The following is a 23284-nucleotide window of genomic DNA, read 5'->3' as shown; positions in this document are numbered from 1 at the left end:
TGCTTTACTCTCTTGTATGTTTTGTGTCGTGTGTATATTTTTTTTCTCAGGGCACACAGGCTGTTTATTTTAACAGATGACGAACTCGCCCGGAATAAGCGTGTCCACAGCCGGAGCAAGGCTTTGTGAGGCACGAGGAAGATAATAAATTGGACATCAAGTTTCTCTTTATAAAGCTGCATGGATTTATCTCCCAATGCAAAGCCACGTTGGATCTAATTCTGAAAAACCCTAAGCCGAGGAAAGATAACATCTTTGCCAGTGGAGCTACAGAGACCGGTGGGTCTATATTTAGATCCCGTAGGGAAGGTTGACTTAAATATTTATTTTTTGTGCTGTTAAGCAACCCAATTGTAGTGAAAGTCATTATGGATACTAAAATTACTTGCTGGCTCTGCTGAAAATTCATACTGACATATAACAAAGCAGAAAGAAGCTTGGCCCCTTCTGCCAAATCAAGAGGAAAAGAACCCAACCCAGAAAAACAAACGAGGGATTTTCCATAGATTTTATTTTATAAAATATCATCCGTGACTATATTTGAGAAATTTGGTTATAATTTAAGTCAAGATAGTATCAAATTTCTGACTGTTACAGTCGAATTGAAAGACGTGGTTTGTGTTAAGAGAGAAACTATGAAATGTGAAAATTACACCTCACTTAATAGTCCTGCTGTCCTTGAGAAACAATATCCTAAAAGAAAGTCACTGTTGAAATTGCTCCTACTCAGAATAGAATACAAAGAGATTACTAGTCACCTGTGTCCCCCAGAACTAGGACTGTCTCACTCCAAGAAACTGTCTCTGAAGCCTTTGTTTCGAGAAACAAATGAACAACAAACAAAAGATGAGGCTCAGCGGATCAGGGATCAGGGCGACCCAGCAAATTCTGCTGAGGGTCTTTTTTTCTGGGTTGGCTGCCGGAGAGATCTCAAGTGTCTCCCCTCACGGACACCCCAGTTAGTGTGTCAAAACCCCTTCAAATGGAGATGTTCTGGGGGACCTTTTCAGCTTTGCTCCTTTCTTAGCTCCTCTCCTCCAGGAGCTTCCAGATGCCGGTCTCTACTTTAGTCTTGAGTCATGTCTAGTGACAAAAAGAAAGCATCCTGCCCTCACGCTTCTTGGTTGCAAGTTCATGACTAGAAGTGGAAATGTCATAGGACTCATTGGTAGCTCAGAAGTCTGATAAGATAGGTCCCTACAGTAAAAAAGAAAAATGAACGACCAACTCAAAGCCTGACATGCCAGCATGCAGGAATTTAGCAGGACAGAGGGAGGGGCCAGGAGAACTTGGAAAGAGGTGAAACAGGAGGAAGGGCCTGGCCAGGCGGCACGGTGGTTAGGGCAGTGGACTTCAGGGCAGGATTTTTCTCCCCAGTCCTCCAAATTCAGCTTCCAGTTTGGCTGGGATAGACGAATGCCTGACGTCTCCGTTTCTACAATTGGAGGACAAGGGAGAGGGCAATTCTAAGGCCTCAGTCTTCTCACCTGTAAAATGGGGCAGTGAGGATCAGATGTGACCATTCACGTAAATCAGGTAGTCCTGGCAAGCAGCAATACTCATAAAAACTGAGACTCTGCTTCCTCACTTTGAAGCTATAAGACCTCTCTAGCAAGCTGTGGGGGAATGAAGTGAGGGAACTGCATTTTTCACTCAGCACAGTGGTGGACCCCTGGCCAGCGGTCAATGGTGGGGGGCAAATGCTCACGCGCACACCTGAGGATTAGTGAGCGTACATTACTTACATCAGATCATTCCCCGAGGGGGTAAAGGAAACACTGTCACTGGAAAGGGGAAAAAGGATGGCAAAGAAAGAGTGGGGACCTGCAGTAAAGTTCTGGGGTCCTGACAGTTTCCCTGAGTGCACCTTCCCTGTTCACTTGTAACCTAGCTCTGGCCAGCTAGGGGCCAACCTAGCTCTGGGGATTGGGGGCGGGGTGGGGGGAGGAGTGTTTTTCATCAAAGAGGTTTATTTTTTTTAAAGCATGTGTGATTTCACATAAAGAAGTGCTTTTCTCATGGGATTGAAATCGTGACAAACGGTCAGAGTCATTTCAGTGGTTTTCTGTCTGGGGGTTCAGTCCGTGACAAAAGCCACTCTTGGGTGAGGGCAGAGACAGTTTACTCAGGGCGTCTGCTGATAAAGTGGCTGCTAGATCGTATCTGCCAGTGACTGTTGTTAACTAGGACATAACTGAGTTCTGACCAAATGCCCTTCTAGACGTTTTCATTGTAAATAAACTTGATAGAAATTCAGCCTACAGGTGTGCAGAGTAATAGACTCCTTTTTCTTTTGTTCAAACCAAAGCTTCACATTTCATACTTCAGAACAGGACACAGGCACCTATAAAGATCGCATGTTGTAAAAGCACACAGAGAACAAAGGGGCGGCTTTTGGAGAATCCCCCACGCACCCAAGAGGTCACCTAGCATACTCCCCTCGCTGGGGAGACCCCGAGCTATGGCACACACCAAGGACTTGGAGACACCGTTAAATCAGCCAGGTATGTGGCCCAAGTCATAATGCAAGTAGATTCAGAGAATCAGAGGGTTTAAACAGAAAACACCCTGAGTGTTTAAAATATAACCCACTGGGGCACCTGGGTGGCTCAGTTGGTTAAGCGTCCGAGTCTTGGTTTCGGCTCCGGTCGTGATCTCATGGTTCGTGGCTTTGAGCCCTACGTTGGGTTCTGCACTGACAGCACAGAAACTTCCTGGGATTCTCTCTCTGCCCCTGCCCCTCCCTGATCTTGCTCTCAAAATAAACAAGCTTAAAAAAAAATAAAATATAATTCATTTCACAGATGTATATCTCACACACAGCTCTTGAAGAAAAAAAGATCTGTTACGGTGCCTGGGTGGCTCAGTCGGCGAAGCATCTGACTTTTGATCTCGGCTCAGGTCACTACGTCTAGGTTCGTGGGTTTGAGCCCCGCAGCAGGTTCTGCGCTCTTAGCACAGAACCTGCTTGGGATTCTCTCTTTCCTTCTCTCTCTGCAATCAATCAATCAATTCTCTCCCTCCGCCCTCAATAAATGATTTCTCTCCCTCCTTCTCTCTCTGCCCCTCCCCCGCTTGCATGTACTCTCTCTTTCTCAAAATAAATAAATAAATAAATAAATAAATAAATGTCACAGACTACGAGTTTGGGTTCTGTCCAGCAAGAGCGTGGACGCAGAATTGAATACAAAAGACTAATGTCCAGGAGGAGACCAGAACCCCAGACAACGCTTTCGTCTCCGTGTTTATCGAGCTCACGAGACATTACCCACGTGGTGAACGTGAAGAAAACAAGATCTTACACACGTGAACGTGGAGAAAACAATCAGACAAGAATCATTAATTTGTGCGTGTAAGAAGCAAAGGGTCTGGGCGCAAGTGGAGTTTGTGATCAAAGTGCAACAGATTGGCGTCAGATGTTAAGTAATTTTCTGCAGGTGATAAAACGAGTTACTCGTGGGGCGCCTGGGTGGCGCAGTCGGTTGAGCGTCCGACTTCAGCCAGGTCACGATCTCGCGGTCCGTGAGTTCGAGCCCCGCGTCGGGCTCTGGGCTGATGGCTCAGAGCCTGGAGCCTGTTTCCGATTCTGTGTCTCCCTCTCTCTCTGCCCCTCCCCCGTTCATGCTCTGTCTCTCTCTGTCCCAAAAATAAATAAACGTTGAAAAAAAAAAAAAACGAGTTACTCGTGATCCCATTACACTACCTCGCTAGCTCACCTTGGGTGCTATTGCCCCACGGTGGCGGCTTTCCACCCTAAGCTTTTTTCGAATCCACTTATGTAAGTAGAACCTATTCCTCCACAAGTAAACTTTAAAACATTTTTAAAAGAGAAAAAACACCTGCTATAAACGAGGCTCAAGTAGTCTCTGATTAACAGGAAAAAATGTGTCTAGTTTGTTTCAGAGATTGTGAAGGAAGTCACGATGGTCACAAATACTCTGCTAACTGACCTGCTGCTGAAGGGTCTGGGGCATTCTAAAATGCATTTAATGAATACGCTTCCAGTGACAAAGAGGAGGGAAAACGCCAACTCGAAGGGCATTCATCACAGCTGGTCAACTCCTACCGGCTCACGGAAAATCACAAATATGAAATCAACCCCCTCCCCACGTGCAGACTACCTTCCACAAAGGGGGCTGTGATTCATTTACTCACTGTGCAAATAAAAACTAAGGCCACTCCCTCCTTTGCCTGTCACTCATCAAGCTCATGACCAGCAGACACATTCTGCTCCAGTCTAGGGTTTAATGACAGGCAGCATCTACCTCTTTAAAACCTCTATCATCACACTTTCAAAGCTGTCTGTACTGAGCCCTCACGTACTTGGGCAAGGGGTTGGCTTGGTGCCAGACTAAAGAAATTAGCCCATCCCTGGCCTCTCAAAGCATTTAGCACTGGATACAGGCACAGACAGAGAGGAAAGACGACTGTAACAGAGACCCACACGGCGGTTCAGGAACTGGTGCATGTATTGGAAAAAGCCAAGTCCCATTAAGCTCCTGGATATGGCCCTCACTGGCAGGGAAAGAGCGAGAACGTGGGCCCAGCTCTTGGACTGGGAAGCAATCACAGAGGGAGGCGCACAAAGCCATGCAGGGAGAGGTGAGGGGCAGAGACAGAGCAGGGTGACCAGAAGGCAGGTGCTTGGACAGGTGGAGGGAGAGAGAAGAGGGAGCAGGGAGGTCCTGGGGACAAAGAGTGCGTCCTTGCTTATAGTCCACACAAGACAATAAATAAACATAAAGTGAAATCTGGTTGTAATGGGTGTGACGGAAGAAATAAAACAGGGTAAGCTATAACGGGCTCAGAAGGGGACCCTCTGGTAAGACGACATTCAGTGGAGACCTGGATAAAGTGAAGGAACGAACCAAGTTCACAGCAAGTATCAGGAGCAGGAGTATTCCCAGGTGGACGTAAGGAGCAGGGAGCATTTGCAAAAGCCCGAGAGTGTGCAAGGCTTGATCAGGAAGAGCAGGAAGGTCCATGTGACTAATGCAGTGAGGGAGGATAGCACAGGAAGTCACACAACTGATTCCAGAAGCATCCGGATCGTGAGTTAGTACATCCCTGCAGCACCCAGACTGTGTGGTGCTGACTTTAGGTTCACCTGGGACGTTGACTTAACACCATCAAAGGTTAAATAATAAGCACTTCATGCTATTTTCATTAGTAGGCAGCCTTACAACATCTGCCATAGTTCTATTTTACTTATTTTATTAAAAAAATTTTTTTTAATGTTTATATTTGAGAGAAAGCAAGCGAGCCGGGGAGGGGTAGAGAGAGAGAAAGAGAGAGAGGGAGACACAAAATCGGAAGCAGACTCCAGGCTCTGAGTGGTCAGCACAGAGCCCGACGCGGGGCTCGAACCCATAAACAATGAGATCATGACCCAAGCTTAAGTCGGACACTTAACCAACTGGGCCACCAGGCGCCCCTGTTTAGATATTTCTTATTTTTTTAAGTTTATTTATTTTGAGAGCAAGCAAGCAGGGGAGGGGCAGAGAGAGAATCCCAAGCAGGCTCCAGACTCGGAGCTGTCAGTGCAGAGCCCGAAGTGGGGCTCGAACCCACGAACTGTGAGATCATGACCTGAGCGGAAACCAAGAGTCGAACGCTCAACCGGCTGAGCCACCCAGACGCCCCATCATCTGCCCTAAGAGTTAAAAAAAAATTATTTTTATTTTTAATTGTGATAAAATAACATCAAATTTACAACCTTAAACATTTTGCCATAAAATTTTTTTAGGAATAGATATTACGCACAGAAAAAAAATCTGACTGAGGTCAGGTTTGATTAAAAAACACCTTAAAAACATAGACTCGGGCGCCTGGGTGGCACAGTCAGCTAAGCGTCCAACTCTTGATTTCGGTTCAGGTCATGACTTCAAGGGTCCTGAGTCTGAGCCCCGAAGCAGGCTCTGCGCTGACAGCAAGGAGTCTGCTTGGGATTCTCTCTCTCTCTCTCTCTCTCTCTCTCTCTCTCAAAAATAAATAAATAAAAGTAACTTCTCTCTTGACGCCATTTTGACTTAGCAAGCCTTGAACTGACCTGATGGGCGATCTTGGCAGTTGCTTTGTGTGGACCCCGCAGCACCTTCCCCTGACCACCTTGGCTCCAGGTGTGCTCCTTAAGGAAAACCAGGAGGCCGCACTTACTCAGAAGGGGCCTATCAAAGGTGCATTGATTTTTGCTCCACCCTCTTTCTTACTTTCCTCACAATACATTCATTATCTCTGCTCCTTGAAAAGAAAACATGTGGCCCTGGGGAAAATGAAGAAATAACCTTGCATTTCAAAACCTTAATTGCAAGTGTCTTTGTCTTCCAGACAGATAAAGAGGGAGACAAGTTTGCAGCTGTGGGCTACTTGAAAGGAAAGTGCCAGGACGGTTTGTTTCCTAAACACAGTAATTAGGATGGCTTTGACTCCTTATGGTATCACCCAACAGGCCCCAGTGAATGCTCCTTTATTCTCCCAGTTAAGGTCTTTCTTTCCTTCCTTCTTTCCTTTTCTTTTTGTTTCTTTTCCTTTCCGTTTCTCTTTCTTCTTTCTTTCCTTTCTTCCCTTCCTCCCTCCCTTCCTTTTGCCCTTCCTGAATCTTTTTTTTTTTTTTTAACTTGTATTCATATGAGATGAGAACTACTTTTTCTTCTTTCCTGTACTAAAAGGCAGTGACCCCTGCAAATCCAAGAGCATTTGCAGGTCTGCTGGAGGCCAAGGCTCTTTCTGGGCCCTGCCTTCACTCTGGGAATGTATCAAGCTTATAAAGTCACTAGCCCCCACAATGGCCAGAGAAACTGCCCCTGGCCCTCGGAGTGAAGTCCACTGCTTCTCGAATGTGCACAGAATCACCTGGAGGTCTTATGAAAACGCAGCTTCTGATTCAGTAGGTCTGGGGCAGGCCCCAAGAGTCTGCATTTCTAACAGGCTTCCAGGTGATCGCCGCTGGTCTTGGGGTAGCGAGGTCAGAGATTACGTTACAGACCCAGAGCCAGAACACTGTCACTTCCCCGAGCACTGCACGATCCTTCTGTCTGTATAATGGATGTTGAGAACCACTTCTCCCATTGCTGGATACACACGCCATTTATCCTGAATGGGAGTGAAGGAAGAATTGGCCATTATAAAACACCTAGTGTGTGCCAGGTATTATGCGAGAGGCTTTACTTTCCTTAACGTCCTGCATCCTCAAGGTCTATGCAGGAGCCCGCTGGACGGTTAGTGGTGAGCAGGCTGGACCAGCGCTAGGCGTGTAGCAAATGCTCAAAGTCTGTTAAATTGAATACTTTACCTGAAGGACCATTGTGATCTCATAACTTCCCTTTACAGAAGATACAGTTTTCTACTAGTTCTGGATCAAATTTGAACTCCCAAGCTTGGGCTTGGAAGGGTTCCACCAATTTGGCAAAAATTAGAGATACGGGGGCGGGGGAGGGGGTTGCAAATGAGATTAGAAATCTCTTCTCCAGGGCGCCTGGGTGGCTCAGACCGTTAAGCGTCGGACTTCAGCTTAGGTTATGATCTCATGGTTTATGAGTTTGAGTCCCACATCGGCTGAGCGGGAGTCCTGCCTTGTGTAAAACAAGAGCCCTACTTTGGGTGAGCCCAGCTTCTCTCTCTCTCTGCCCTGTACTCACTCGTGCCCCGCCTCCCACTGACTCTCTCTCTCTCTCTCTCACACACACACACACACACACACACACACACACAACCAACAAAACCCCAAAACCTCAGGCTCAAATTCTTTTCTTTTTTTTTTAATTTGTTTTTAATGTTTATTTATTTTTGAGAGAGGGAGCAGGGGAGGGGCAGAGAAAAAGGGACGCACAGAACCCAAAGCAGGCTCCGGACTCTGAGCTGTCAGCACAGAGCCCAATGTGGGGCTTCAACCCACGAACAATGAGGTCATGACCTGAGCCGAAGTCGGATGTTTAACGAGCTGAACCACCCAGGTGCCCCTCAAATTCTCTTTTCTAATAGGGACAGAACACAGATCTGCCCAACCCGCACACATACAGCTGCTCCTGCCTCCTGCCCGTCACCAACGCCCGGGAACAGAGTGCCTCTCACCCCGGAAGAGCCCTCCGTGAGGTCACTGGAGATTTGCTCCCCAGGCGGAGCAGCTGGACCTCATCACCTCTGCATTCCCAGGCCCGCGAGGACTGCTCTGCACAGTTCAGGCGACAACCGATCAGTTGTACATTCTGATGGTTTGCTCATTTGTAGTCTTACCCATAAGTATGACCTTAACGGCCTGATCACAGGGACCCCAAGTGGGCCATAGAAAACCTGAGCTCATCGGAAGGGGGCAATTTTTTAATGATTTCATTAAAGACGTTTCTAAACCTTGTAACTATTAGAAATGAATGGGTTAACATTTAAGACCGATTCCGGTTGTGTTCCCACTGAATTTAATTGCCCCTGTGTCTTACGCTCCATTGTCACAGGCTTGGGGTCTGTTTCTAGGTTTCTTGCTATTGTGCATTAGTAATATGTGTTATTACCCACCCAAACCCCACTGGAGGCTCCCTCTCTCTCTCACTCCAGGGGAAATCTCAAGCCCTGACAATGACCAGAGGCTATGTGCGTTCTGACCCGCTTTCTTTTTGGAACTTTTCTCCCACTACTTAGTGCAGTGAGTTGTAAGGCATTGAAAAACAATTGTTGGGAATAGGAAGGATTTAGACTTGTGCCATGGTAGACACATCCAAATTTGGGGCAAGAGAGGAGTCCCCAAATTCACTGTAATCATAGTAATACTAAGACATACAGAGCCTTTAAAAATATAACAGAACTGGGGCGCCTGGGTGGTTCAGTCGGTTAAGCGTCCGACTTCGGCTCAGGTCATGATCTCACGGTCCAGTCCAGGAGTTCAAGCCCCGCGTCCGGCTGTGTGCTGACAGCTCAGAGCCTGGAGCCTGCTTCCGATTCTGTGTCTCCCTCTCTCTCTCTCCCTCCCTCACTCACACTGTCTCTCTCAAAAATAAATAGACATTAAAAAATTTTGAAAAAATATAACAGAACTACATTTAACCTACCTTTAGCCCATCTTGTCTCCACCCCCACCCCAACCGGGATAGAGCCGAGCAGGTGGCAGGGAGGTGGGGGGTGGGGGACACACACAGGACCGTGGGGTGTCCTAGCAGGAGCAGGAGCAGGGCTATCGCACAGCTTATTTCTGCTGGGGGAGCACAGAGGAGGCAGAGATGCCTTTGCCTCAGGAAATGACAGAGGTGATTCAATCCATCACATTTCTTCTCCTCCTGAGTCAGGGATCACTGGCCCACAGACCCTGCGCTATGTGCTCCGGGTGCCTGTTTAAACTTTACTGGCCTTAAAGTCACAGCATTTTTCTTTTTGCATAATAACAGTAAGAGAAAGCCCACATGAGCGTGCACCCTTGATCACAACTGCAGACTGGTTACAGGATTTCTGATACACTAAAAAGCTTGCTTCTGTCCCCACCCCCCACCCCCACTCCTAAACCGCCTTGCTCTGGTCCCCACCCTGCCATGCAGACTGTATGAGCAGCTCCCCGGAGGGGGTAAGGCCATGCCCTTGGAGAGGACTCTTAGGAGGAGCTCCAGCACCAACACTAATGAACTGTGCCACTTGGGCCTCTCTGGGCCTCATTTTCCCCACCGTCCTGGCCAAAGTGGACTGAGGATTAGAGATAATCTAAGGGCGCCTGGGAGGCTCAGTCGGTGAAGCGTCCACTCTTGATTTCGGCTCAGGTCATGATCTCACGGTTCGTAGGCTCGATCCCCGTGTCAGGCTCTTGGCTGAGCGTGGAGTCTATTTGGGATTCTATCCTCTCTTTCTCTCTCTGTCCCTCCCCTGCTCTCTCTCACTCTCTCAAAAATAAATAAATAAACATTAAAAAAAAAAAAAAAGCAAGAGAGATAATCTATGTAAAGCACCCAGCACCTGTCTCACAAGAGGCATCCCATCCCCAGCTCACAAGAGGGATTCAACAAATGGCAGGTGTTTTTAACGTACTCGGTCACAAACTATGAATTTAGAGCCGAGCTCAAAACCTTTTTACTGCATCCCCTGGTCTATTAACAGCGGTTCTCAACCTTACGCTGCCATCGGAATGCCCTGGGGAAGTTATTAAACTGGATTGCTGGGCCCTACCTCCAGAATTTTCGACTCCGTAGACACCGGGTAGGGCCTGAGGATGTGCATTTCTTTTTTTTTTTTTTTTAATGTGTATTTATTTTTGAGACAGAGAGAGACAGAGCATGAACGGGGGAGGGTCAGAGAGAGAGGGAGACACAGAATCCGAAACAGGCTCCAGGCTCTGAGCTATCAGCACAGAGCCCGACGCGGGGCTCGAACTCACGGACCATGAGCCTGAGCCGAAGTCGGATGCTCAACCGACTGAGCCACCCAGGTGCCCCGAGGATGTGCATTTCTAATCAAGTTCCCAGGTAGTGCAGATGCTGGGTCCAGGGGCCACACTCTCCATAGGGCAGCGTCCCAGCTCCTGACGTTTGTTCACACAGCCCTTCGTGACTAACCAAAGCACACACCCCCTCTCCCCCCCAAGGTGGTCTTATCCTTTCCTGGTGTCTCCGGCCAGCCCTGGACTCCAGACGTCAGGACTGGATTCAATTTTTCCAGGTTTGCTCTGCTTGTCCCCACCGCTGCCCCTTCCCCTGCTGTCTGCCCTCGGAGTCATCTCTGCCTTTCCAGGACCAGGTCATGCAGCACCTGCTCGGCTCTCCACTCGGCTCCCTCCGCCCCACCCGCCCTGTGCCCATGGACATCTCGCCCTTCCTCTTTGGTAGACCTTTAGACCCTCGTGGCTCCAAGGGGTGCCAGACTGTCTTATCTTCCCTACTAGACGGGGAGCCTTCCTGGTCACAGGCGGTGTGGCAGAAGTCTGACGGGGTCTTCTGGCCTCTTGTTCGTTTGTGGTTTTTGCCAGTAAGTACAAAATCAGGATCCACTGAATTGAAAGGAAAAAAGGCTGACAGAGAGGTTAAAGGAACCAGCATGAATAACTCTGGGCAGAGGGAAGTTGCGGGTAACAATCTTCAACAATGGAAACATTAAAATAAAGAACACTGACCAACTGATCTTTACCCCTATGAAAGAACAAATTTGAGGAAATGGGGTCAAATTGTGACATATTAGATTTAGGTCTGCTACAGGGAAGTTCCTGATATTGGGAATTATTAACTGGGGTAGCAGAGGCAGACGTGAATCTCTACTATGCTTTCCAATGGAAGAGGTTCTCCATGACCATAAAAAATTTCATACGGATCCTGCCTTTGTATCTTGGGTACAAAGTTGACAGGAGGGAAGGGCTCTTTACAGATTTCCTTTAACTGGATATGGGTCTGGCAGCTGTCTGTGCTACTTAAGGATACACTTTTGCTTTTGTAAGGATACACGTGACAAAGAGTAACTTTTTTTTTTTTTTTTTTAAATCAGTACCTTAGGGAAGCGGTTCCTTTTTGCATTTGGGGATGTCATGAGAACCCACACGTGCAAACACTGTGGTGTTTCCTGGGATTTATGCAATACCGCAGTCCTCTCTCCCCACTTGCCAGGTTTAACCATCGCATTCACGAAAAGTTAGAGGGTTTTTCTTCCTCATTTTTAATGGAAAGTCTTCAAATTTCTGGTAGCTGGAGGAAGTGGCTCTTGCACTCTCAACAGTGCACAGGAAATGTAATAAGTTATTATTACTCTGATAAACTGGAAGGCTAGTTTTTGCTGTCGGTTCTTCCTTCCACTTGGAAACCTGGCAGCTTTTGGACTCTGCTTGTGCCAGACGGGCCTCTGCGTCACCTGCTCTGCTAGATTTTGGGGGGGGGGGTGGGCAGGAGGGAGCTGAGCAGAGAGAAAGGGAAACATTCCTCTTAGGCACTAGCAAGCCACCAGGAAACAGTGTTTTGTGCAAGTGAGAAGTGTTTGCTAAGCCATAGGTCCAAGGTAAACACTGCTTCTGTCTGGGGGCAGGTGACATATTTGAGGCCAGTGTGGGAAGACCGAGGGTCAGGTCGCACCTGCTTTAATGATGGACCCTCTGGGATCCCTGGCTGCTTATCTCTCTTCAGTCCTGAGTTTTAGATTTGCCTACATCCTGAACTTCTGGTTCAAAGACACCTTTAGGACAGGATATGGTTCTAAATTCCGGAGCACACAGATTTCCTGTGGATCCTGGTGCCTTGGGCGCTCTTGGCTTGTTTACCTGTATGGGGTGTGAAGAACTCTGGCTCCTCCTCACGATAAAATAATCCAGAGCAGCTGGGATTCAATAGCCTAAAATTCACCCTCTTTTATTGCTTGTTTAGGGGGTGAAAAAAATCCTTTAGTTGAACCTGAGACAGAAGTTTCCTTCATAAGCCGTGAGAAACACCATCCAAATGGTCAGCTATTCTATTCTGACATCTATCACCTTGGGTTTTGTTTTGTTTTGGTTTTGGTTTTTTTAAGTAATAGGTCCGACCACATCCTTTGCCCCTGTATTGTGGGCACCTAGCACAACTCCGCTGGCTCCGAAATCACTCCTGCACTTGGCTTCTCCTTTTTCTCGCCACTACACCGACCTGATTCAAGCCTTTGCTAGCTCTTCCCGAAACCAGGGCAGTGGCCTCTTTACTGCCCCCCCCCACCCACCCAACACACACCCTTCCCCATAAGGCACGCATCTGATCATGACCCTCCCAGCCCACAGTACAGCAAGATAGCATCTAAACTATTTCGCAGGCCTCAAGGCCCCTGAGTGCTGGTGCTGCCCTCCCCCGCCACGTGCCCTTGGAAATCCAGGAATGCCATCCTTTTACGAGTTCCCTGAAAACACTGCAGTCATACCTCCTGGCCCCAGCCACCCGTGGGTCCCCAGCCCAGACGCTGCCCTCTTGTCCCTCCTTCTGGGCTTTGGACAAACTGGGAGGAAAGGAAGGAGAGATTCTTTCAAGCAGGTTAAAGCACTCCTCGTCCTGGGCGCCCACCACACGTGGAAAATGCTCCCAGGAAACCGGTCTCCTCCTGTATGGTATCCTAAACGTCAGCGCGCCTCCCGAAGACAGGGGCTGTGGGGGGGGGGGGGTCTCTGTCCCCTCAGCCTGCTGTGGGGTGTCCCACACGCGGTAAGCACGGGCTCACTTTGTTGAAATAAATGAGTACAGGTTGTTTTCTTGCTCACGAGTGAGTTCCCTGTCCTGAATGTGGGAGCCCACAGACATCAAAGGCTGGAAGAGGAGGGGCCCACAAAACAAATACAGGTATCAAATCATCAGCACACATCCACAAAGAATGTGCTTCAAACTGCGGACGGGGGTGCCAGCCCTTGACTTCGGAGACGGAGGGGAAGCCTGCCAGGGGCGCTTGGGCACGTCGGTCTCTCTGGCAGGAAACAGGCTGACAGCGTCTCTCAGAATGAGGACAGACACATGGGGCTGTGTGTAATCTGACTCACCGCCCACTCGGAGCTCAACCTCAAAAGCTCACTAAGAACTTCAGACGGACCAGGTCTTCTGTTTTGCTGAAGCCGGCCATCTCAGTCTGGGTTTCTTTGGGCTCAGGGTTTTGGGGTAGAAAGGATGAAATGAGTGTCTAGCAGGGGACCCTATAGGAAGCCCACTCCCTGCAAGCAGAGGGAAACACAAAGAGAAAGTGGATGACTTCCGACCAACCAGGAGGAGTACTGGGAAGGAAAATCACCTGCCGGGCAGAATGCTGCCCAGGCCAGCTCGGTGTGCTCCGAGGTGAGGTCAGGCTGCTGTGTGCTCAGGCGGGGGTGCTCCCCTTGTGGGTGGGGCTCAGGATGCTGCAGGGACACAGGGCGGCCACCTGGCCGGGACGGTAGGTGCCCTTGTGGGCGAATCACCTGTAAAGCTGATGACCAGGGTGCAGACCCATCTCAGAGAAACAAAAACAAAAAACACACCAAGCCAAAAACAAACCAACACAAGAACGGCCTAGACAAAATTCTTAGTCCGTTGCACACGTCGTGTGGGGAAAAAACACTGATATTTTTTTCCCATGTACTTCAAAAATAGGAAAATACAGTGAGGGAAATTTTAACACTGACATGACAGATAAAGTTCACACGGCGCCTTCTTACACACAACCCTCTCCGCAAAGGAGGCCTGGGTTTGGAAGTCCCCTTTCCATGGCCTCATAAAACACTGATTTATTGACCTTCAAAGATACACCTTTATTGTTTCAGTTTTCCTGGTGTAAGAATCGCTGGTAGATAACTGAAAAAGCAAGCTCATATTTCCTTATCAACCCAGAGAATGTGTTTATATTACAAATGTGTCACTTTGGGGGAAACAGCGGGAAGGAAACAGCAGGGGAGACATTTGAAACCCTGGCTATCAACAAAATGAACTAACGACCACGGATCCACAAGGGTGTGCTTCTCCAAACAAAGTACTGCAATAGAGCCGAGGCCTCCCTCCAGGATGGGAGGGGGCCAGGAAGACAGCGGGCAGGTGTCTATCCTACAACACAGAGCTCCACTCGAGGGGATTTCCTCCGTGGGGTCTCCCCACAGGCTTTCCCAGGGCCCTGTGGCTTATCTGCTTCTGATCAGTCTACCTTACCACCTCACCAGGAGCCATACAAGAGTTATCTCAAAAACTATAATAAATGTTTCGCGTCCTGTCTGCTGTTGGCTTTCCTGAATTAAGTGCTTTGTACCATCTGTAAAGTCATTAAAAAAAAAAAAAAGTGGTATGTTTTGTTTGTTTGTCTGTTTGTTTGTTTTTCCCTAAGATTCCTTTAGGCCTGAATCAGCCATGCCATTCTCTCGACTAGAAAGTTCTCCTTCCCCAGCTGCCTCTTGGAATCTGACCCTTCGTTTCCTACCCATGCTGCAATGACCATGGCAGAAACCCCTTCCTCCAAAGCCCACCCTGATTGCTCGAGTTTTACTTGTTCACTTTCCTCCGCCTCCGAAGCAGGCTCCAGGCTCTGAGCTGTCAGCACAGAGCCCCATGCGGGGCTTGAACCCACGAACAGCGAGACCAGGACCTGAGCGGAAGTTGGACACTTAAACCGACTGAGCCACCCAGGCACCCAAAACAGGGAGTTTCTGTATTTCCTTACTTGGAATAAACAGTGGAACTATCAACATAAAAACACAAAAGGATTTATCTGTGGGCAAATACTCTTCTTATGTCTGAAAACAAATTCCCTCACAAATATAGGCAGACAGAGAGATAATCACAGAAATGTTTTAAAGGGCAAAACTGTCAGCCTTCCAGGTACATTTAAAGCTGTGTAGCAGGGGCGCCTGGGTGGCTCAGTCGGTTAAGCGTCCGACTTCGGCTCAGGTCATGATCTTGCGGTCCGTGAGTTCGGGCCCTGCATCGGGCTCTGTGCTGACAGCTCAGAGCCTGGAGCCTGTTTCAGATTCTGTGTCTCCCTCTCTCTCTGCCCCTCCCCTGCTCATGCTCTGTCTCTCTCTGTCTCAAAAATAAATAAACGTTAAAAAAAATTTTTTTAAATAAATACATCTGTGTAGCATAATGTAAATGAAAATAAATACTTGTACAAAAAGCGCTCCCTAGAAGCTGGTTTTGCCAGCGATTTACAAAGCCAATACCCCTTGCCTCTCACTAAGGAGTTCTTCAAGCCTCGCCCAGGATGTGATAACCAACCTCCACGGATCGCCAATACAATTCCTGGCTTTGAACGAATAGAATAGGTTGGCCAAAGAAGCACTCATTACACAAAATACCACACACCACAAGTGCACATACCACATTCTCGCCTGGGGAGGACGCAGCAGCACGGCAGCTACCTTCGGCTGTCAGAGTTCATGGATCTCCGCTGGCGAGACTGGCACAGACCTCTCTCATTTGATTACAACTGTCTCAGTGTCATTTGTTTCCTGTTTAGACGTGATTAAAAACTGCACAGGATTCAAGTGGCCAAAAGGGAAAGGGAGGGGAAATAGCACCTGTCGAAAGCTATCTCTGAAAAATAATTTTGTTTTGACAGCATTTGTTGTTCATATTGGAACCTACTGCGTTTTACGAATATACGTACGTATACAGATTTTGCAATAGTAGTGTGAGATGCTTTTTTAATTTTTAAGTGTTTATTTAGTTTTAGGGGAGAGAGAGAGAGAGAGACAGAGACAGAGTGTGAGCAGGGGAGGGGCAGACAGAGAGACACACAGAATCAGAAACAGGCTCCAGGCTCTGAGCTGTCAGCACAGTGGCCCAGACTCAGGGCTTGAACTCAGGAACCGGGAGATCATGATCTAGGCCAATATCAGATGCTTAACCAACTGAGCCACCCAGGCGCCCCGTGAGATGCTTTTTTGAAACTGCACAGGTTTTTCTCAGGTGGCTAACTGTTCACTGGAGCTCTGGTCCTTTGGTTCAAGTAAGGTAGCACCCTGTCCAACCTGTTGAGCACTTCATTAAGCAACGCCTGACGTGCTTAAAATGAAAAAATTCCATTAGGTTTTTCCGCCTTCTTTTCCCTCAACTATCCTGAGACCCATACCCGTCGGAACGAAATGGAATGAACCTTCATGAGCGTCGTCTGCTCCAGCCTACAGCACACTCCTGTTATTTTTGTCAAGGCTTTCCCCCTAGGCTGGCTCCCCCGCCCCACCTTCTCTGGCCCCGAACACGGCTCTACAAGCGGCTGGCCTGTCTCCGCAGGGTTCTGGGCCATTCTGCAGACCCATGTTAACAGAACAGCCTCGGCCAACTGTAACCGAGAAGGGAAATCTGAAACTGCCCAAACCAAGAAAACCACTGCCATTTACCCTTCCCTCCGAGGCACTTCCAACTACGCAAGGTTTTTACAGCATTTGTGGTGCTGGGTTTGCCGCACCAGGTAGCTCTCCACCAGGAGGACAGAAAATCAGTAACCAGCTTTATCCGCAACCGTCCTGGGTGGGGTGGGGAAGAAATCTCTGGCCAAACCAGGCGGCGAGGACCCCGCACCGCGCACTCTTCACGCTGAAGCCGGGAGGCCCTCCCAGGGCAAGGGCCCAAGGCCCCCGTGGGGAGCCCCAGGTGCATCCCGGGCTGGGGAGCCCCAGGAGGGCCGGCACCAGAGAGGATGGCCACCGCCATCCCAACTCCTGCGCAACAGGCCTCAGCCTGGGGCTCCCCGGCAGGCTTGCGGCACCCCGTGTGCCTCGGTTCCTCCAAATGCAAACAGTATTCTGTCCTAACATCATCAAAGCGCTTCGGAGGACAAGTGATTCTCCGGTCATTCGGAGCCAGAACCCGACCTGGTGGCCCTTAAGCTGTCAGCGGGGAGGGTCGGAGGGGAGCACGAGACGTAAAAAACAAGGGAGCATAAAAAGGAAATCTTATGTCGGCTTTTCTGCAGAAACTGCCAAATTCGCTTTCACTGCGCGCTCTAGACGTCCCCGTGAGGCGACGAGCACTGATCTTCGGATGACCAAGGAAACCGAGGTGGGGAGAGGGTGCGAAGCCAGGCAGAGGGGATGGCCTAGCGTCCCGAGGGACTCAAAGTGGCCCGGGAGGAGAACTCGCATTCAGGAGCGGGTACCCGGCGTGGGCATGCGTGCGGCTCTGAGTTCTCCCCTCGCCCACTCCGTTCGCAGGGGGACAGGGGCCGCGTCTGCACAGAAGCTACCCTGCGCGCCAACTTGGCGCTCCGGAAATGTCTGGACAATCACTGACCTCAAAGGCTGCCCCTACGTGGACTTCTGGGAGCCCGTGCGCGGGTGGCGGGGTCCCGCAAGTCCGCGTTCTGCGCTCCAAGATCTCTGCACTCGCCCTTCCCCTCCCTCCGCCGTCCCACCCGCGGAAGCGCCTCGCCTTTCCGCCGTCTCCCGCTTCTCCGTCCAGGTCCCAGGACGTCTCGCAGCCCGCGCGTCCGGGTTCCTCCCCGGGCTCCCGAGGAGGCGTCGCGCGCGGGAACCGGGTGCGCGGGGAGCGGGAGCGGCCGGGCGGCTCGCTTACCTGCAGACGGCCGAGCAGCGCGCAGATCGTGAGCAGCGCGGGCAGCGGGCGGCGCCGCCGGGCGCGCGGGGCCATGGCGCGGTGGGCGGGCGGGCGCCGCGCTCTGCGGCCTCTGCGGCCCGGGCTGCGCGGCTGTCTGGGACCTCGGGCCGGCCCGCCCCGCCGCCGCGCCCCGCCCCGCCCCGCCCCGCCCCGCCACCTGTCCCCGCCCGCCCGCGCTGCGCCCCCTCCGGCCGGGCCGGCGGCGCCCGCCAGGTGGTGCCCGAGCGCGGGGCGCGCGCCTTCTATTGGGCGAGCGGGCACACCGGGGGCACAGCGAGGTGAGGACTGCGAAGGCGACGGGGTGGGGAGGGCGGGGGTTCGCCGCCCCGCCTCCCGCATCTTCTGCAGCCGCGGGCGCGAGAGTTAGCCCGGAGCTTCTAACCCTGGGCTCTGCAGGTTGCACGCGGACAGGTTTGCCTGCGACCCGACCTGCTGTGTCTTTCACGTTCGCGGGCACGGACCGGTCTGCACCCAGACATCCCGGGCCGGCTTCCAGGGGAGGGGACGGGGCGGCGGCGGCCTAGCCCGCGGGCCCACGCCCGCCTGGATCCCACGCGCTGGGCCCTAACAGGCGGGGCCTCCCAAGCAAGGGTGGATACCCCACCATCGGGAATTAACCAGAAGAGGATCTTCGCTGGGGATTTCGTGGAGTACAATGCAAAGGTCACCACAGTATGCCATCCAGCACGCTTCATACAATCCTCCCTCAAAGTTTTCTGGCCAGCAGCCACTTCCTCTTGCCTCTCCTCTAGTACCCTTCTCTGGGGTGAGAGACACCATCCTGTCTCCGCCCCCCGCCCACACCCCCCACCCCATCCAGGCACTAGCCTTGATGAGTCCTTTTGCTGCCGTAGAACCCGCCAGCTGTCGGGCGCGCTGCACCTGTTGTTCTGGTCGCTTGCTATTCCTTGCTTAGGAGTGTATCTTCTCTCCCATTCTAGGTCGATGCTGGACGCACACATACACCTGCTCCTTTGTATGGATAACTTTTTGAGTGAACATACTTGCCTGATGTCAACAGAAGGTTGTTTGGAATTTCTTGAGTGCTATATCTGCTTGCCTTATTTTCGGCCCAGTGCATGGTGTATCCTGGTGAATATTCCATAGGATCTTCTACGGTTGTTGGGCGAAGTGGGTTTTAAAGGTCAATTAGGTCAAATCGTTTGAAATATCATGTCATTTTCTGCCTGGTTGTTCTGAGGAAACTGGGAATTTACAACGAAAGCTGTGGGTTTGTTTATTTTTGCCTTTCAGGTCTCAACATCCCCGCCCCCCCCACCGCCCGCCAATTTTTTGACGCTTAGATTAGAAGCATAAACATTCCAGATTATTATGTCTTCTTGATGAATTGACTTTTCATCATTATGGTAGGGCCTCCTTGATCCATGATAAAACTTTGGGTTCTAAAGTCTACTTTGGCGTTAGTTATATAGCGACTTCACCTTTCCTATGAATAGCATTTACATGGGATATCTCATTCTATCTTTTTTCTTGTTTTTACCTTTATTTATTTTTTTTTCAACGTTTTTATTTATTTTTTTGGGGACAGAGAGAGACACAGCATGAACGGGGGAGGGGCAGAGAGAGAGGGAGACACAGAATCGGAAACAGGCTCCAGGCTCTGAGCCATCAGCCCAGAGCCTGACGCGGGGCTCGAACTCACGGACCGCGAGATCGTGACCTGGCTGAAGTCGGACGCTTAACCGACTGCGCCACCCAGGCGCCCCAGTGTTTTTACCTTTAAAATAGAGACATCAGGGGCGCCTGGGTGGCTCAGTCGGTTGGGCGGCGACTTCGGCTCAGGTCATGATCTCACCGTCCGTGAGTTCGAGCCCCACGTCGGGCTCTGTGCTGACAGCTCAGAGCCTGGAGGCTGTTTCGGATTCTGTGTCTCCCTCTCTCTGACCCTCCCCCGTTGATGCTCTGTCTCTATCTCAAAAATAAATAAACGTTAAAAAAAAATTTAAAATAGAGACATCAGCCTTTCTGTCTATGGACACTGGCAAGTATCTTTAGAGTCTCCCCTCCCACTGCTGCACATCAAAGTCAGAGGGTCCCAAAGAGCCTGAACAGCTGCGGAAGCTCTTCGTCGGAGGTTTGTGCTTTGCAACAACCCATGAGAGTCTGAGGAGCCATTTTGAGCAACGGGGAACACTCACAGACTGTGTGGTAATGAGGGGAGAAAACACCATGCACTCCAGAGGCTTTGGGTTTGTCACAGATGCCACTGGGGAAGAGGTGGACACAGCCATGAATGCAGGGCCGCCCAAGGTGGATGGAAGAGTTGTAGAACCAAACAGGGCTGTTTCAAGACTCTCAAAGACCTGGTACCCGCTTGACTGTGAAAAAGATTGTTGTCGGTGGCCTTAAAGGAGCCATCATCTAAGAGATTATCTCGAACAGTATGGGAAAACGGAAGTGATTGCAATCATGACTGACTGAGGCGGTGGCAAGAGGAGACGCTTTGCTCTTGTAACATTTGATGACCGTGACTCCGCAGACAAGATTGTCATTCCAAACTACCTCAGCTGTGAAGTAAGGAGAGCTCTATCTCAGCAGGAGATGGCTAGTGCTTCATCCAGCCAAAGAGGTCTAAGTGGTTCTGGAAACTTCGGCGGTGGTTTTGGTGGGAATGACAACTTCGGTTGTGGAGGAAACCAGTGGGTGAGGTGGCTTTGGTGGCCGTGGAGATGGTTGTGGATGTGGTGGCAGTGCGGATGGCCACCCTGGATTTGGTAACGAAGGAAGAAACTTTGGAGGTGGCAGAGGCTATAATGGTTTCGGCAATGACAACAGTCTTCACATATTGGTCCCATGAAAGGAGGGAATTTTGGAGGCAGAAGTCTGGCCCCTATGGTGGTGGAGGCCAGCGTTTTGCCAGACCACAAAACCAAGGTGGCTGTGGCGGTTCCAGCAGCAGCAGTAGCGATGGTGGTGGCAGAAGGTTTTAATCACTGTCAGGAAACAAAGCTTAGCAGGGAAGGAGAGCCAGAGATGTGACGGGGAAGGTTACAAGGTGAACTCAGCCAAGCACAGTGGTGGCAGGGCCTAGCTGCTACAAAGAGGACGTGTTTTAGACAAGACTCATGCGTATGGTCCAAAAACTCGGGGACTGTGTTTTTTTGTGACTAATTGTATGACATGTTATTTTAGTTTCTGTTCTGTGGGAAGTGTAAAGCATTCCAAGAAAGGGTTTTAATGTAGTTTTTGGTTTTTTTTTTTTTTTTTGCATCCATGCTATTGACTGCTAAATGTAATAGTCTGATCATGATGCTGAATAAATGTGTCTTTATAAAACTGTGCTGTGTAAAGTGAGTCTACTCTGAAGCCGTCTTGGTCAACTACCTCGGCAATGTGTGTTGGAATTCCTTCAGGGAGCTACCAGGTTCCGTTTGAAATTTACTGGCAAACTGCTTGGGCACAGAAGCCATTGTCTCCACAAACCTTGGCGTCGTTGAACCGACAGTTAATGCGTTGTGCCCTGGAGCTCACCATTAAAAGGGTCACCCGAGCAAAGTCATGGAGTTTATTGGGCTAGATTGCTGGCACATCCGATGCAATATCTAAACTGAATTATGGTATCAGATAAAATTATACGTGGGATGAAAGCTTGTGTGTCATCCATTATCACGTGTCATCAATAAATGACTTAATATCCTCTTGATAATAACAATAAAAAAGAAACTTTGCTTTTGTTGACAAGTTAGGCCCACTATGGACAGCTCCGCAGAACAATGGAAATAGGAGCCCCAGACGACAGGATGTCAAATTGCACCAGAGCGGTGAATGCTCCTCACCCTCCTCATCTCCCTCGGCACTCTCCACTCCAACCTCCTCGTGATCCTTCTCGAGGGCAGCCACGTCCTCGTGGGCCACAGAAAAATCCCTCTGGTACAACAGGCATCAAGCCACGTGTTTCCCACGGCAAGCGGCCCGTTTCGCCATCTGGTTGGCTCGCTCAGGGCGTGCCTCGGTGATCTGTGCTACAGGAAGCTGTTCATGGTAGGCTTTCTCAGTAGAGATAATGGGGGAACGTGTGGCCAGAGAGAAGTTCATGTGGGATTAGGGCACCAGGCTGGTCTGGCATTCTGTCGGATGAACGTTCAGGGCTGCATTAAATCTGAGTAAGCAGCAATGGAGGACATGACTGCGCTAATCCAGTGGTTAAGGGGAGTGTAGGTTGGGTGTTCAATGTTGATGTCATAGATGGCCTCATTATCTACCATGAAGGCACAATCACAGTGTTCCAGGATGGTGTGGGTCGTGAGGATGGAGTTGAAGGGCTCAGCTACAGCTGTGGAAACCTGGGGGCCTGGTAAATGGAGAACTCCAGCTTGGATTTCTTGCCATAAGTGACAGGTTCCATCAGCAGGGAGGGGAACCCAGAACAAGTACCCCCACAAAAATGGAAAACCAAGAAGCCCTGAAAACCTGTGCCCCGGGGGGGCTACTTTCGGTCCACTGACCAAGGAGGGCAATGCTCTTGCCAATGGTATAGTGCCCATGATCATAGTTATTGGTGGCATCTTTCTTGCCCGTTGATCAGCTGCTCTGGGTAGAAGAGCTAGAGGCAGGTGCCGGTGCAAACTTCACCTGTCTCAGTGAAGGTGTTGAAGGAGTCATCTCCTCCCCCAATGGTCTTGTCACTTGGCATCTGGTCATCAGGCTGGAAGTCTGTTCCAGGCAATAGAGCTACCAGCAGTCATTGTCCATTTGGACACCAGCCTGGCCAACATGGATGGAGATGCCTGAGACTTATAGGGCTCTGCAGGGCTGGAGAAGGCGAGGGGACAGGGACAAGGATCCCCCACTGACAGACAAGAATCCGCGGGGTGGGGGGAGAAGCGGTGAGAGGAAGGCCAGCCCGGAGGACCCAACGTACCGCACCCTCCCTCCCTCACTCTCTGCAACAGCGCGGCAGAGCGGGTCTTGGACCCTGTCCCAGCCCCCCCGCGACCCCGCCTCGAGACCCCCTGCTCCCCCCCGCCTCCTGCCGCCCCCTCGCTGCAACACAGGCCCTGCGAGGTTGGTCGCCCCGGCCAGAGGGGGCGTGACGCTGCCTGGTGGGTTCAAAGGTTCAAAGCAAACTTCTCTGTAGGAGCCAGATCAGGGAAGGGGAGGAAATGTCCTGGGGCCACAGACGGGCCAGTGGGGCGGGGAAGAGGACGGAGAGGGCTATGGGAAGGAGAAAGGAGAAGCATCGGCCCCGTCCCGTCCTCAGTGGGTTTCGGGGGCGCGTCGGGCCGGCAGAGCCCAGGCGAGGAAAGGCACCCGGTAAAGGAAGTGTGGCCAGAGCCTCCCGGGCGCAGACCTCCCGC

At 50.5% G+C, this 23284-nt stretch overlaps 1 protein-coding gene and 2 pseudogenes across 2 annotated transcripts in view; 1 reads left to right on the top strand and 2 right to left on the bottom strand.

Moving 5' to 3' along the window:
* The window catches only part of TNFRSF11A (TNF receptor superfamily member 11a), a 57245-nt gene extending 39164 nt beyond the window's left edge, over positions 1 to 18081 (bottom strand). Inside the window, exon 1 of one of the 2 annotated variants that reach the window (XM_086683159.1) lies at positions 17925 to 18081. In XM_086683159.1, the coding sequence (XP_086539285.1) occupies positions 17925 to 17999 (75 nt within the window). In that variant the 5' untranslated portion in view covers positions 18000 to 18081. The remainder of the gene's footprint in view (positions 1 to 17924) is intronic. The other variant, XM_086683162.1, reaches the window with a different exon arrangement.
* Positions 17998 to 21681, top strand: LOC147575666 (heterogeneous nuclear ribonucleoprotein A1-like; annotated as a pseudogene).
* LOC112868152 (tubulin alpha-1C chain pseudogene) lies at positions 21479 to 22849 on the bottom strand (annotated as a pseudogene).
* Between the last annotated feature and the right edge of the window lie 435 nt (positions 22850 to 23284).

This window comes from Puma concolor, chromosome D3, assembly GCF_028749965.1.
Source record: "Puma concolor isolate L17-30 chromosome D3, mPumCon1.1.hap2, whole genome shotgun sequence".
Classification (NCBI taxonomy): Eukaryota; Metazoa; Chordata; class Mammalia; order Carnivora; family Felidae; genus Puma; species Puma concolor.
This window is presented reverse-complemented; position numbering and strand designations above follow the sequence as displayed.